Consider the following 14,057-nt stretch of genomic DNA (forward strand, 5'->3'; position numbering starts at 1 on the left):
GGAGTAGCTGGGACTACAGGCATGTGCCACCACACCTGTCTAATTTTTGTATTTTTAGTATAGATGGGATTTTGCCATGTTTCCCAGGCTGGTCTCGAACTGCTGGCCTCAAATTATCTGCCTGTCTCAGCTTCCCAAGGTGTTGGGATTACAAGCGTGAACCACTGTGCCCAACCTTATGCTGTATTCTTAAAGCCAGTTCTTACTCACTTGAGCTTCTGTTTTATAGCGCAGATTCCAAATGAAAATGTTTGAGAGCGCTGACTCTACAGCCACAAGATCTGGCCAGGATCTCTGGGCTGAAATTTGTTCCTGTCTGCCAAATCCTGACCAAGAAGATGGTGCCAACAATTCCTTCTCAGACTCCTTTGTGGATTCTTACCCTGAAGGTGAAGGCCAGAGGGAGGTGGCTGACTTTGCCGTCCAGCCAGCTGTAAAGCCTTGGGCTCCCTTGCAGGATTCAGAAGTGTATTTAGCATCTCTAGGTAAGTTTGACGGCTCTAGGTAAGCATATTGAAGTTCTGTTACATCAAACTTGGTTTTTTTTTTTTTTTTTTGAGACGGAGTCTCGCTCTGTCGCCCAGACTGGAGTGCAGTGGTGCGATCTCGGCTCACTGCAAGCTCCGCCTCCCGGGTTCACGCCATTCTCCTGCCTCAGCCTCCCGAGTAGCTGGGACTACAGGCGCCTGCCGCCACGCCCGGCTAATTTTTTGTATTTTTAGTAGAGACGGGGTTTCACCATGTTAGCCAGGATGGTCTCGATCTCCTGACCTCGTGATCCGCCTGCCTCAGCCTCCCAAAGTGCTGGGATTACGGGCGTGAGCCAGGGCGCCGGTTTCCTACCCTTCTGTGTTGTTGTTATTCCTGTCACATGTATCTGTCAGATATAATTCCAAGGGATGTTTCAAGCTGGCTGTTGGGAAGCAGCCCCGTTTTCCTTGAACAGATCTTTTTCTCTTGTTTTTTTGTTTGTTTGTTTGTTTTAATATTTTGAGACTTTCACTCTTGTTGCCCAGGCTGGAGTGCAATGGTGCGATCTTAGCTCACGGCAACCTCCGCCTCCCGGGTTCAAGAGATTTTCCTGCCTCAGCCTCCTGAGTAGCTGGGATTACAGGCGCCTGGCACAACACCCGGCTAATTTTTTGTATTTTTAGTAGAGATGGGGTTTCATTTCACCATGTTGGCTAGGCTGGTCTGAAATGCCTGACCTCAGGTGATCCACCCACCTCAGCCTCCCAAAGCTCTGGGATTACAGGCATGAGCCACCGCCACTAGCCGAGCAGCTCTTAAAACAGTTTTTGTCACTTCCTGCTTCTGACCAGTTCATCTAAATGCCGTTTGATATCTTGGCATTCTGTAGAACCCTCTTGCCTACTGTTGGTTGCCCATATATTCAAATAACAAAAGTGTTAAACCTTATGCCATCCTGCAAGAAAATGTGATGGCCCCAGGGCTACATGTGATTTCTGATGCTAGAGTTTGAAAAACGTAATACATTGATTGATTGTTGAGAATGGGAGCACATTGACATAAGATTCATTCTGCCTCTTGTTAGCCATTTTATTTTAAAAATATTTCCTGAACACATTTTCAGTACCCTGTCCTGTGGCCATAGTATAAGTATCTAGAGAGATTCCAAACACAGTAAAGAGATTCAAATTGTCCCATGCTAGGAGAAAAGGAAGTATCAGTCTAGGGCAGTGATGGGCAGTCTTTAGAATTGTAATATCCTTTTATTGTGGAACAACCATGAGATCCATCCATGTTTCACGAAACCAAACCTGGGAGTAAGGCCCACCTTGGCCTCCCAAAGTGCTGGGATTACAGGCGTGAGCCACCGCGCTTGGCCCTAATTTTTTTACTTCAATAGCTTTTGCTGTACAAGCGGTTTTTGGCTATGTGGATTAATTGTATAGTGGCGAAGTCTGAGATTTTAGTGCACCCATCACCCAAGTAGTGGACATTGTATCTAATGTGTAGTTTTTTATCTTTCACCCCTCTCCAAACCTCCCCACTTCTGAATCTCCAAAGTCCAGTATACCACTTTGTCGTTTTTTGGTTTTTTTTTTTTTTTTGAGACGGAGTCTTATTCTGTCGCCCAGGCTGGAGTGCAGTGGCACGATCTCGGCTCACTGCAACCTCCGTCCCATGGGTTCAAGCAGTTCTGCTGCCTCAGCCTCCTCAGTAGCTAGGATTACAGGCGCCTGCCACCACGCTTGGCTAATTTTTGTGTTTTTAGTAGAGACAGAGTTTCACCATGTTGGTCAGGGTGATCTCGAACTCCTGACCTCGTGATCCACCCGCCTCTGCCTCCCAAAGTGCTGGGATTACAGGTGTGAGCCACCGTGCCTGGCCAATATACCACTTTGTATACCTTTGTGTACCCATAGCTTAGCTCCCACGTATAAGTGAGAACGTATGGCATTTTGTTTTCCATTCCTGAGTTACTTCACTTAGAGGATAATGGCCTCCAGCTCCGTCTGAGTTGCTGCAGAAGACATTATTTTATTCTTTCTTATGGCTGAGTAGTCTTCTATGGTGTATATATTCCATATTTTCTTTATCCACTCATTGCTCGATGGGCACTTAGGTTGCTTCCGTATCTTTGCAATTATGAATTGTGAAACGTGTGCAGGTGTCTTTTTGATATAATGACTTCTTTTCCTTTGGGTAAACACCTTGTAGTGGGATTGCTAGATCAAATGGTAGATCTACTCTTAGTTCTTTGAGAAATTGCCATATGTTTTCCATAGAGGTTGTACTGATTTACATTCCCATCAGCAGTGTATAAGGATTCTCTTTTTACCACATCCATGTCAACATCTATTGTTTTTCGACTTTTTAATAGTGGCCATTCTGGCTGGGGTAAGGTAGTATCTCATCATTTTGACTTGCATTTTCCTGATGATTAGTGATTCTGAGCATTTTTTCATATGTTTGTTAGCCATTTGTATATCTTCTCAAATCCCATTGAGAAATGTCTATTCACGTCATTTGCCCACTTTTTGATGGGATTATTTGTTTTTTTCTTTCTGATTTGTTTGAGCACCTTGTAGATTCTGGATTTTAGTCCTTTGTTAGATACATAGTTTGCAAATACTTTCTCCCATTCCATGAGTTGTCTGTTTATGCTGATGATTATTTCTTTTGCTGTACAGAAGCTTTTTAGTTTAATTAGATCCCATTTATTTATTTTTGTTTTTGTTGCAGTTACTTTTGGGATCTTAGTCATAAATTTTTTTGCCTAGGCTGGGCGCAGTGGCTCACGCCTTTAATCCCAGCACTTTGGGAGACCAAGGCAGGTGGATCACAACGTCAAGAGATCAAGACCATCCTGGCCAACATGATGAAACCCCATCTCTACTAAAAATACAAAAATTAGCTGGGCGTGGTGGCGCACGCCTGTAGTCCCAGCTACTCCGGAGGCTGAGACAGGAGAATCGCTTGAACCTGGGAGGCAGAGGTTGCAGTGAGCCGAGATAGTACCACTGCACTTCAGCCTGGGCGACAGAGCGAGACTCCGTCTCAAAAAAAAAAAAAAAAAATCTTTGCCTAGGCCAATATCTGGAAGAGTTTTTCCTAGGTTTTCTTTTAGAATTTTGGAGATTTCAAGTCATATCCATCTTGAGTTGATTTTTGTATAAGGTGAGAGACAGGGATCTAGTTTTATTCTTCTATACGTGGCTAGCCAGTTTTCCCAGAACCGTTTGTTAAATAGGGTGTCCTTTCCCCAATTTATGTTGTTGTATGCTTTGTCGAAGATCAGTTGCAAATGTGGGAATAATTTTTTGAGGAAGGAAAGGCAATTCAGGTAGAAGGAGCTTCTGAGGAAAGACGGAAAGAAGAGTCAGAAGAGAGCTTGCATAATAGCTAAGAAATATCTTGCAAAAACAAAAGGGATTTTGTTAATGATGTACTGGAGGAAGAAGATATGAGAAAAACATAGGTGGAGTGATAGAAAGATAGGGAGTAATGTGAAATTTGCCAGGGAGCCACCAAAGATAGGATAGCAATGCTTGCAGCCATGGCCTAGGGGATGAAAATTCTGTATGTGGTAGCCAAAGCATCTGTTTAATGATGATAAGGAGAAGAGGCAGCAATCGGATAAAGCTAAAGAACCAGATCCTTTGGCTTGTTGGTGCTCTATGACGAGGGCTTCTAAGAAACTTTCATGAAAGTCAGGCATGGTGGCTCACACCTATGATCCCAGCACTCTGAGAGGCCGAGGTGGGAGGATCACATGTAGGCCAAGAGTGTGAGACCAGCCTGGACAACATAGTGAGACTGTCTTTACAAAAATATTTTTAAAAATTAGCCTGAAGTGGTAGATGCCTGTAATCTCAGCTACTCAGGGGGCTGAGGTGAGAGGATTGCTTGAGCCTAGCAGTTGTTTGAGGTTACAGTGAGCTGTGATCATGCCACTGCACTCCAGCCTGGGTGACTGAGCAAGACCTTGTTGAAAAAGAGACAGAGGAAGAGAAAGAGAGAGAGCACTTTAGGACGCCGAGGCAGGCAGATCACATGAGGTCAGGAGTTCAAGACCATCCTGGCCAACATGACAAAACCCTGTCTCTACTAAAAATACAAATATTAGCCAGGTGTGATGGTGTGCACCTGTAATCCCAGCTACTTGGGAGGCTGAGGCAGGAGAATCGCTTGAACCCAGGAGGCAGAGCTTGCAGTGAGCTGAGTGAGATCATGCCACTGCACCCCAGCCTGGGTGACAGAGCGAGACTCCATCTCAAAAAAAAAAAAAGAAAAAGTTTAATGAAGACAGTGATGATTCTGATTAGTGAAGACTGGCTTGGAAAGTTAATGATCTTTTCTAAAGTCAGTTAAGAAGTTTTCAGGCCGGGCGAGGTGGCTCAAGCCTGTAATCCCAGCACTTTGGGAGGCCGAGACGGGCGTATCACGAGGTCAGGAGATCAAGACCATCCTGGCTAACACGGTGAAACCCCGTCTCTACTAAAAAATACAAAAAACTAGCCGGACGAGGTGGTGGGTGCCTGTAGTCCCAGCTACTCGGGAGGCTGAGGCAGGAGAATGGCGTAAACCCAGGAAGCAGAGCTTGCAGTGAGCTAGATCCGGCCACTGCACTCCAGCCTGGGTGACAGCGAGACTCTGTCTCAAAAAAAAAAAAGAAGTTTTTATCTCTGAAGAAAATAAGAGTCATTTCTGTTGCCTATGGCACGGACTGGGAGACAGCGGCAGACAGGGATGTGTTAGTGCCTGTTTCTGCCTGTCCTGTTGAAATCACACCTGACCAGGGACTCAGCATACTTAGAGAGGGGGAGGACCTTTTCCGGCCCAAAAGAGTACCTTCCACCTTGACAACGGAGGCCAGATAATATGAAGATTGTTTTTATTGCTAAATAACTTATATCAAAAAGAATCCACTGATAACAGCAGTAATTAAAAACTTAAATGTATGCTATGGATAACCCTTTTTATATCCTCAAGGAGAAAACAAACCCTGCAAATATTTAACATTTATCAACTGCAGGTTTTTTTTAACATGGTTGAGTTCACGGTGGTAATAACAGGAACAAAAGGTATTTGTTTTGATCAGTGGGTGTTAGCTGATGTGACTTTTTTAGAAATGAAAACAGAACTGCAAATCGTAGTTTCTATTGGCTCTAAGCTTGATGTTCACCACCCCACCATGCCATCATTTACCTATGTACTTATAGTTGAAGGCAAAACTAAATTAAGGCAGACGGTAAATGGTGATGTCCTTTCTTGCATTCTTCAAAAGGGGAAATCTGTTAGACAATTAGAGTTAAAATGCAAACAAGAGTAATTTAACCTCTATCATCAAGAAGCCATATGGAGCACTGTCATGGGATTAGAAGACATTTGTTTTTGTTAGACTCCAACATCCAGGCTACAAGTTGAGCAACTTTAAAAATGTTGGGAGATTCTTTTTATCAAGAATTTAATCACACATAGAGATTTTAAAGGTCTCTTATTGAATTCTCATCAAGTCAATTTTAATACCTAATGAACCGTTGGATCTTTCATCATTTTCTCTAATTCTTTCTCATGAGATTTGGAAACCACTTCATGTTACTGTAACAAAAAGAAAAACCACTTACTCCTGACAGATTATTTTCAAGGAGTTGAAAAAAGACAGTAGTATACACATGTCAAACCAGGAAAAACAACCATTCCTTAGAGGGATACCTGCTGGGCTTATGTGATTTCAAAGAAAACAAGCCATTGATTTATTTATGAGAACCTATGGCTTTTCCCTTTTCTCGGGTTAAACATTTATTTGATACAATGCAGGGTGAGGACTTTGTGAAGGAAAAAAGAAGACTGTTCAATTCCCTTTTATCTGTCCTTAAAAAATGACCTCTTTGGCAGGGAGTGTGGATGTCCTCATCAGAGATTTTTTTAAGTTGGTATTTTGAGTTTTAGATTTAGTTAAAATTTCATGTCATACTCATTTTCCTTATTAAGCTCTACTTCTCTCTCTAGAGAAGAAGCTAAGAAGAATCAAAGGTTTAAATCAGGAAGTGACTTCCAAGGACATGCTTCGAACTCTGGCCCAAGCCAAGAAGGAATGCTGGGATCGGTTCCTCCAGGAGAAGTTAGCTTCAGAGTTCTTTGTGGATGGACTTGATTCTGATGAGAGGTAATCGATTCCCCATCTAGTCCCAGCTGAAATCAGCCTTTATGTAGTTGTTCTATTTGTTTTTAGCCCAGCAGTAGATTTTTAAGAACAGACTTCTTTGCCTAAAGGCAAATACTGCAGCTACATGTTGGTCATATATGAATAGAGTTAAGGATAAACCATTGTGTTCATTTTTAAGTATGCAGTGACTTGAGAAAGTAGTAATTAATCAATCTCTCTTATATTTTTGAATTGTTTCTCATGAGGTTTGGAAAACATGTTACTGTAACAAAAGGAAAAACCATTTACTCTTCAGAGAGATTATTTTCTGGAACTCTCTCTTCTTACCTCTGAATTTCCACTGCCCCACAAATTTTTTTTTTTTTTTTTTTTGAGATGGAATCTTGCTCTGTTGCCCAGGCTGGAGTACAGTGGCACGATCGTGGCGCACTGCAATCTCTGCCTACTGGGTTCCAGCAATTCTTGTGCCTCAGCTTCCTGAGTAGCTGGGACTACAGGCGTGTGCCACCATACCCGGCTAATTTTTGTATTTTTAGTAGAGATGGGGTTTTACCATGTTGGCCAGGCTGGTCTTGAACTTCTGACCTCAGGTGATATGCCTGCCTTGGTCTCACAAAGTGCTGGGATTACAAGTATGAGCCACTGCACTCGGCCTGCCTTACAGAATTTTTGTCAGATTGTAGCCACTGAATGAATTTATGTAGACTAAATGAATGAATTGATTAAGCATCCATTGTGTGATAGCACTGTGCTTTGGCATCATGAAGGGAATGGTATAAGGAAGTTTTAGACCCATTTGTTTTTGTCCTCAAAACTACTTGTGGGCAGATGACAAATATATGTAACAATACCAGGCAGTAATAAGAGAAGGGCCAGTTTAGTAGAAGTGACAGAACGTGCTTTGGGAATTGAGAGACCGCTGAGCTCCCTCCTGGCTTTGGTGTTTTGCCATAGAGGGAGGCAGGACTTGAACAGTAGTTTAGATGCAGAAAGTAGTTTAGATGCAAGTAATTTAGATGCAGAAAGATAGAGAGGTAGAGAGGACATGCTGCCCTGCCCCAGTGAGGAGGAATGGGGCTCGACACTCAGGAAATCGGCTCTGCCACTTACTGGTTGTATGTTCTTGGGTAAGTAACCTGTGTGTGCCTCAGTTTCCTGATCTGTGAAATGGGAGCAATCAGCTCTTACCTCGTAAGTTGTTATGAGGGTTAAACAAGTTACTATATGTAAAGGGCATAGAACAATGCCTAGCACATGGTAAGCACTATAGAAGTGTTACTAATATTATCCTTTCTAACAGAATTTTAGAGTTAGTAAGAAATTATTCAAAGTAAAAATCAATGGGGGGAGTAAAAAATTGAATTTTAACAAAAGGTCTTAGGGTTTGTCCATAGGTTTGCAACATATGGACATTGGTGTTCAGAGTCCCATCATGTCAGAAGTACTGCTGCTGAAATCAGGACAGTATGTGAATAAAACTTCATATGTACATTTACTTGCAAATTTGCAAAATACTTTCACTTACATTATCTCAAATGCTGAATGAGCATGCCTCTAGATGCTTCAAAATCAGTGTAGCATCTAAGGTCAGGCCAACTCTCCTCTGAGGGTTCAGGAAATCATATACATTTTGCTCTTTTCTATCTCTAAAGGTCCAACCTAATTAAGTCTTAAATTGCTCCAAACATAGGAGATTTGAAGATGCAGACTCCTGACCCACTGATAATTTTGTATTTACTTATATTCTCTCTCCCCCGAATACCTCCCTTCTCTCCAGCTCTGAGAAGAAAAGACAAAACTTTCTCCCGTGTCATTCTCAAGTAGAAATCCTCTTTCTCTGAAATCAGATCAGCATGTTCCTATGTATTTATCAATATGTAAAACAATGTGGATTTTCCCTTCTCTATAGAAATAATTTGAACAATTCTATGAAAAGTGTGGTAAATGAGGATTAAATGCTGTGTCACACCTGATTCCCCTGAGCTGTGAGCACTAGAGTCAATCAGCTGCTCTCATTGCCCTCTGACATTTAGATTCTTCCCCAGAGCCTACATCTGTGGGAATGTTTCTCTCTATCATTGTCCAGAAAAAACACCAGGAAACACTAGTTCTTCAAAGTTTATCTTTTAAACAGAGGCCATTTTATAATGGGGTTGTAGAGGTCTTCACGTATGTGAGGGCCAGGTAGGTGATCCTCCTTGTGGTATGCTTTTGGCAAGGGAGTAATGGGCTGAGAAATCCAGCTGTCCAAAACATAATTCCCCCATACACCAAGAGAGGCCTAAAATCTGCTGTTACGGTATTCTTTCTTGGGTTGAGACTTTGTGCTATTGAGGAGCATTGAATAAGGTTTACATTATTTCTAGTCATTTATATTGTACTGTGAATGTCTAATAGCTTTAGGGTATAGGGTCCTGTAAGGAAGGTCGGTAGGGGACCTTGAGCTTGACAATTACATCTCTACTCTCCCTATAGATCCAGACAAAAAGAGAGCCCTCTGGCATAGTAGTCAGTCTCTTGTGGGGAATATTTGCTGCTCAGATGTTTTTATCTTAGGGACTTGCTATAGGATGAAATAAACAAACAAAAAAACCCACAAAAAGAAAAAAACAACAAAAAAAAATCACTGAGTGCAAGTAAGTGCTATAATTGAGTCCCAGACTGCCTCAGCTATAAGAGGTAAAAGATACTCAGATTTTTGCCTCAGTAATAATTTGATATTTATTTGAGTGTTTCTTCCCCTTGACAATTTCTTTCCTCTCCTGTTTTGAGTGAAAAAAGACCTATCTTTAGGTCTTTAGGACTGAGGCATACAGTCTTCAGCGGTTCTCATCAAGCCTTCAGAGGCTCTGCATTCGAAGGGGGCCTACTGCTGCCTGTAGCCAAAGTGCCCACTATGGGGTAAATTATGCGCAGAGCTGCCAGGATGCACAGCTGCCATAGGAATATCCTTGTACTCCCCAGGTTAGCAGTGAAAAACAATTGTAGGAAGAAATTGCTGGTGGGCGGGAAGGTAGTGTTTGAGTAACTGAGATAATCATTAAGTAATTAATCAGTGAGGTCTGACACAGCCACCCTTTTTTTCTGCCCTTTCATAGCACCTTGGAACATTTCAAGAGGTGGCTGCAGCCGGATAAAGTAGCCGTCAGCACAGAGGAGGTCCAGTATCTGATTCCTCCAGAGTCACAGGTTGAGAAGCCAGTGGCCAAGGACGAGCCAGCAGCCGGGGACAAACCAGCAGCAGCAGAGCAGTAAATTACACACACTCACACACGTGGAGCAGCAGAGCAGTAAATTACACACACTCACACACGTGCAGCAGCTGTCTCGGGTCCAGAGGGAGCAGCGTGGAGCTCAGCGGCAGCAGCAGGGAGAAATCCACTGAGGGAAAAAACCCAAATTTCACTCCACAAAGAAAACAGCTGCAAGCCCCCAGGGACTTACTTGGGGCTGGCATGTGTGACTGTCTTGGGTGAAGTGACTGACCCAGTGCACGCTGGATCAAAATGCTGCTTTCCTCTGTGTCTCAGCTTGACTGAGCTCTGTCACTGCAGATTAGAAGTCTGCTAAGGATCGAATGTGAAAGTACTTGGAGAAACTGAGGCCCCTCATGTGTAATGTGTAAGTTAAGTGAGCCATATATTTTCTTGCCTCTTCTGGACATTCATGCTTGTGTCCCAAGCATTCCCTTGGTGAACTGTCACGGGTGAGTGGGGCCAGTAAGAGTGTCCTTGAATCCAAGCCCCATCTGGGGCTTCTCTAACAAATCTGTAGTAAGTGTACGGACTCCAGAGAGAGAGGCTGGCCTTCTTTCTCTCATTTGTTCCTTGCGGAGAAAAGAAGTGTGAAAATGTGGGTGTTTATGTCTGTGTATATATATTTTTTATTTCATGCATGGCTTCTCCTCCAACTTCCTCCTGCACTTAAAAAGGGCCAGGTTCCAAATTAGACTTGTAAATATGGTGTTAGTGTTTGACACTACTCCTGGATAGTTCCAAACGTCTTCCTTGTGGCAGCTTTCCTGGCTGAGCCCGAGGTTCCCTCCCTGTTTATCGTGTTCATGATCAGTATATGTTGTCCATGTAAAACTTTTCTCAACGGAATAGCAGTGTCTGTGGTGCTGTTGACTCGATTCCTCCCGGAGGGATGTTCCAGGCAGCAGGAGGTAAAGACTAATGCATGCCAAGCCACGGGAGCTGGCCACCTTTGCCACACTCCTGTTATTAGCATGTGCCCTCAGACAGTCCAGACTTTGGTGTTCTGAGGCCTTTGCTCCATGGGCCTTCTTCCTGGGTAATAGTTTACAAATCCCTAATGATCAGTAGGGTGGCTGTAAAAATCTTCAGATCCAGAGAGGAGTCAAAAGAAAAAATAGAATAAATCAATCAATCTTCATTTGCTTTTTTTTTTTTTTTTTCCCTGAGGCAGGGTCTCACTTTGTTGCCCAGGCTGCAGTGCAGTGGTACAATCATATAGTTCACTGTAACCTCAAACTCCTGAGCTCAGGTGATCGTCCCACTTCAGCCTCCTGAGTAGTTGGAATTAGAGGTGCAAGCCACCACACCCAGCTCAACTGTTTGCTCATTTCTAAATCAAGTATTTGCCTTGCCCGAAAAGACAGGAACCAATTAGGTTGTTCCATATACTTGCTTAGTGATACGAATATTTTTATTGTAATATTCAAATATACTTTCCTCTTTTTTCCTTATTTTTTTTTTGTTTTTCTGAGACAGGGTCTCCTCAGTCTGTCACCCAAGCTGGAATATAGTGATGGTCATGGCTTACTACAGCCTCAACCTCCCAGGCTCAATCCATCCTTCTGGCTTAGCTTCTCCTGAGTAGCTGGGACTATAGGCATGTGCCACTATGCCTGGCTAATTAAAAAAAAATTTTTTATAGAGACAGGGTCACATTATTTTGCTTAGGTTAGTCTCGAACATCTGGGCTCAAGCTGTCCTTCCACCTTGGCCTCCTAAAGTGCTGGGATTACAGGTGCAAGCCACCATGCCTGGCCCTTTCCTCTCTTTCCATTGACTAATGGTTAAACTTTTTCTTTTTTTTTGAGACAGGGTCTCACTCTATCACCAGGGCTGGAGGGCAGTGGCATGGTCTCAGTTCACCACAGTCTTGACCTCCTGGGCTCAGGTGATCCTGCCTGAGGCTCCCGAGTGTCTGGGACTACAGGTGCACACCACCATGCCCAGCTAATTTTTTATATTTTTTGTAGAGATGGGATTTTGCCATGTTGTCCTGGCTGGGTTAACACCTTTATTAGTAGATTTAGTAGCTTTATTCTTACAGCATTCTATTGGCAGGATACGTGTGACACAGAGAGTGGCTCTCTGTGGCCCCTGGGCACGTTGAGGAAGCCAGAGTACTGACAGTCATCTGGCTTTGGTCCAGGCTTGCAGGCCGCCATCTCCACCTGGAGTTCAGACGCCAGGCCTCACTCCACTCCAGGAGTGATGGCTTTCAGGATGGATTTTTTAAAGAAAGAGAAACTAAAATTTTTCTTCTCCTTGGATGATAAACAAACAAAAATTATTCTTCCTCAGAAACAACAATTTAAGAAAAAAAACAATGAGGTCTCAAAACAGTCTCCCAAAGTGCAGATCATGGGACGGCAAGAGAATATTTCTATACCCGAAAATAGTGTTTCTGTCATTCAGGCAAGGTTCTAGCTTTGCCTTTTCCCTACTTCCCATTTTCTACCTCAGAAACAGAAATCGGAATATGAGAGGGTGGAGAATCGCTTTAGGGGAACTGAAACGGAGTTGTAAGTTGAATGGTTTCTAGCCCATGTGTAAACCTGGGTGCGGTGTGAGAGGAGCTCTGCATGACTCCACGGAAGGGAACCCAGTGAGTTGTAGCTATAGTTTCCTAATAGATTTAGAGGTGACAGCTTAAACAATGGCTCCAAAAAAAGCCTAAAAAAAAAGAGCCCAACCAGCTTTGGCCCTACTTCAGTTATAAGACTCAAGACAGGATATTGCCTTTGGGATGTTAGGTCTGTGCGAGGGCTGTTTACTTGAACCCAGAAATAGGTTATTTAAGGCAGAGATTCATTTATCTAACCAATATTTGTTGAGTCCCTGCCATGTTCCATTTACCAAAACCAAATTTGACACTAGCTCCCAAAGCTAACTTGTTAATATAGATTTATCTTAGGCTAGTGAAGTGGCACTACATTGGAAACTGAGAGTCCTTTGAGTGCTGTCTTTTATCTGTCTTGTGGCTTACTGAATGGTCATAAATAAGTCACGTGACCTCTTCATGTTCCAGTTCCTTTTTAGTAATGGGACTAACCACAGGAAAAAATAGTATTGGCCCAAAATGCTGATCTGTTTCCTTTGACCCTGAAAACTCCAGGGAACTCCAGTTAGGGCTTCCTCAACCCAGTAAGATTTATAAGTTGGTAGAGAGTCTTACTTATCACCCCCAACTTTCTTCCTTCTTCCTCCTTAGTGAAATAGGCAGCAAGTTAGAGCAAATGGAGCAATATTTAGTGCTAAGCCTTAGAGCCAGGGGAGGGTAATCACCAACAGGGGCCAAGCCTTAATGACTTGGTACACCCAGAGAAGGCTGGGCTGCAGCCAGGCAGATAACCTAAGGGACTGCCGCTGTTCTCTCCCAGCACACGTGCTCACCACTCAGTGCCTGGCGAGATCCTGACTAGAGTGACACAGGCATGCATCCAACACCTGATGCAGAAATAGGCCCTGGCTGTAGGCAAAGCAAGTAAACAAACGTCCCGCCAGCTGTGGCCGAGGTGCACCCTTCCAGGCAGACCTGCCCACCAGAACCATTGCTGGAAGACGGAAGCCCTGGAGCCTCTCCCTGGCCCTGTTTTGGAAGGAGTCCTCCAAGGCTGAGAATAGCCCCAGCCACATGAAGCAGGCAAGGTTGTCTTGAAAATTCTAAATTATCCCAACCAGCTTTGGCCCTACTTTAGTTATAAGACTCAAGATAGGATACTGCCATTGGGATGTTAGGTGGGTGTGAGGACCGTTTACTTGAACCCAGAAATAGGTTATTTAAGGCAGAGATTCATTCATCTAACCAATATTTGTTGAGCCCCTGCCATGTTCCAGGCACTATGCATGGTGTTAAATAAAGCAGAACGGCATCTTCCCACATAGAATGATGGAGGGGGGAATAAAGCCTACCTCATTAATTCTGTGGAAGGTGTAAGCACAAGGTGCTTTGAGAGCACGTGGGAAGGAGATGTGAGAGCCCTAGACCAGTTGGGGTGGGGTAGGAGAGAGGCCCTGTTAGGGGAGCTGAGTCCATAGAAATGAATGGGAGTCATCCTGGCTAACACGGAGAAACCCCGTCTCTACTAAAAAATACAAAAAAACTAGCCGGGCGAGGTGGCGGGCGCCTGTAGTCCCAGCTACTCGGGAGGCTGAGGCAGGAGAAT

General features: G+C 43.6%; 1 protein-coding gene across 6 annotated transcripts in view; it reads left to right on the forward strand.

The window, feature by feature from the left end:
• The window catches only part of LOC105546160 (chromosome unknown open reading frame, human C15orf57), a 35,892-nt gene that overhangs the window by 5,887 nt on the left and 15,948 nt on the right, over positions 1-14,057 (forward strand). For 3 of the 6 annotated variants that reach the window (XM_011989278.1, XM_011989277.1, XM_011989279.1), the window contains exons 2-4: positions 230-485; positions 6,481-6,637; positions 9,736-10,740. In XM_011989278.1, coding sequence (XP_011844668.1) covers positions 242-485; positions 6,481-6,637; positions 9,736-9,892 — 558 coding nt within the window. In that variant the 5' untranslated portion in view covers positions 230-241 and the 3' untranslated portion in view covers positions 9,893-10,740. Of the gene's footprint in view, positions 1-215; positions 486-6,480; positions 6,638-9,735; positions 10,741-14,057 lie in introns of those variants that run through there. The other 3 variants (XM_011989280.1, XM_011989281.1, XM_011989276.1) reach the window with 3 other exon arrangements.

Source organism: Mandrillus leucophaeus, unplaced genomic scaffold (assembly GCF_000951045.1).
Source record: "Mandrillus leucophaeus isolate KB7577 unplaced genomic scaffold, Mleu.le_1.0 Scaffold35, whole genome shotgun sequence".
In the NCBI taxonomy this organism is placed as follows: Eukaryota; Metazoa; Chordata; class Mammalia; order Primates; family Cercopithecidae; genus Mandrillus; species Mandrillus leucophaeus.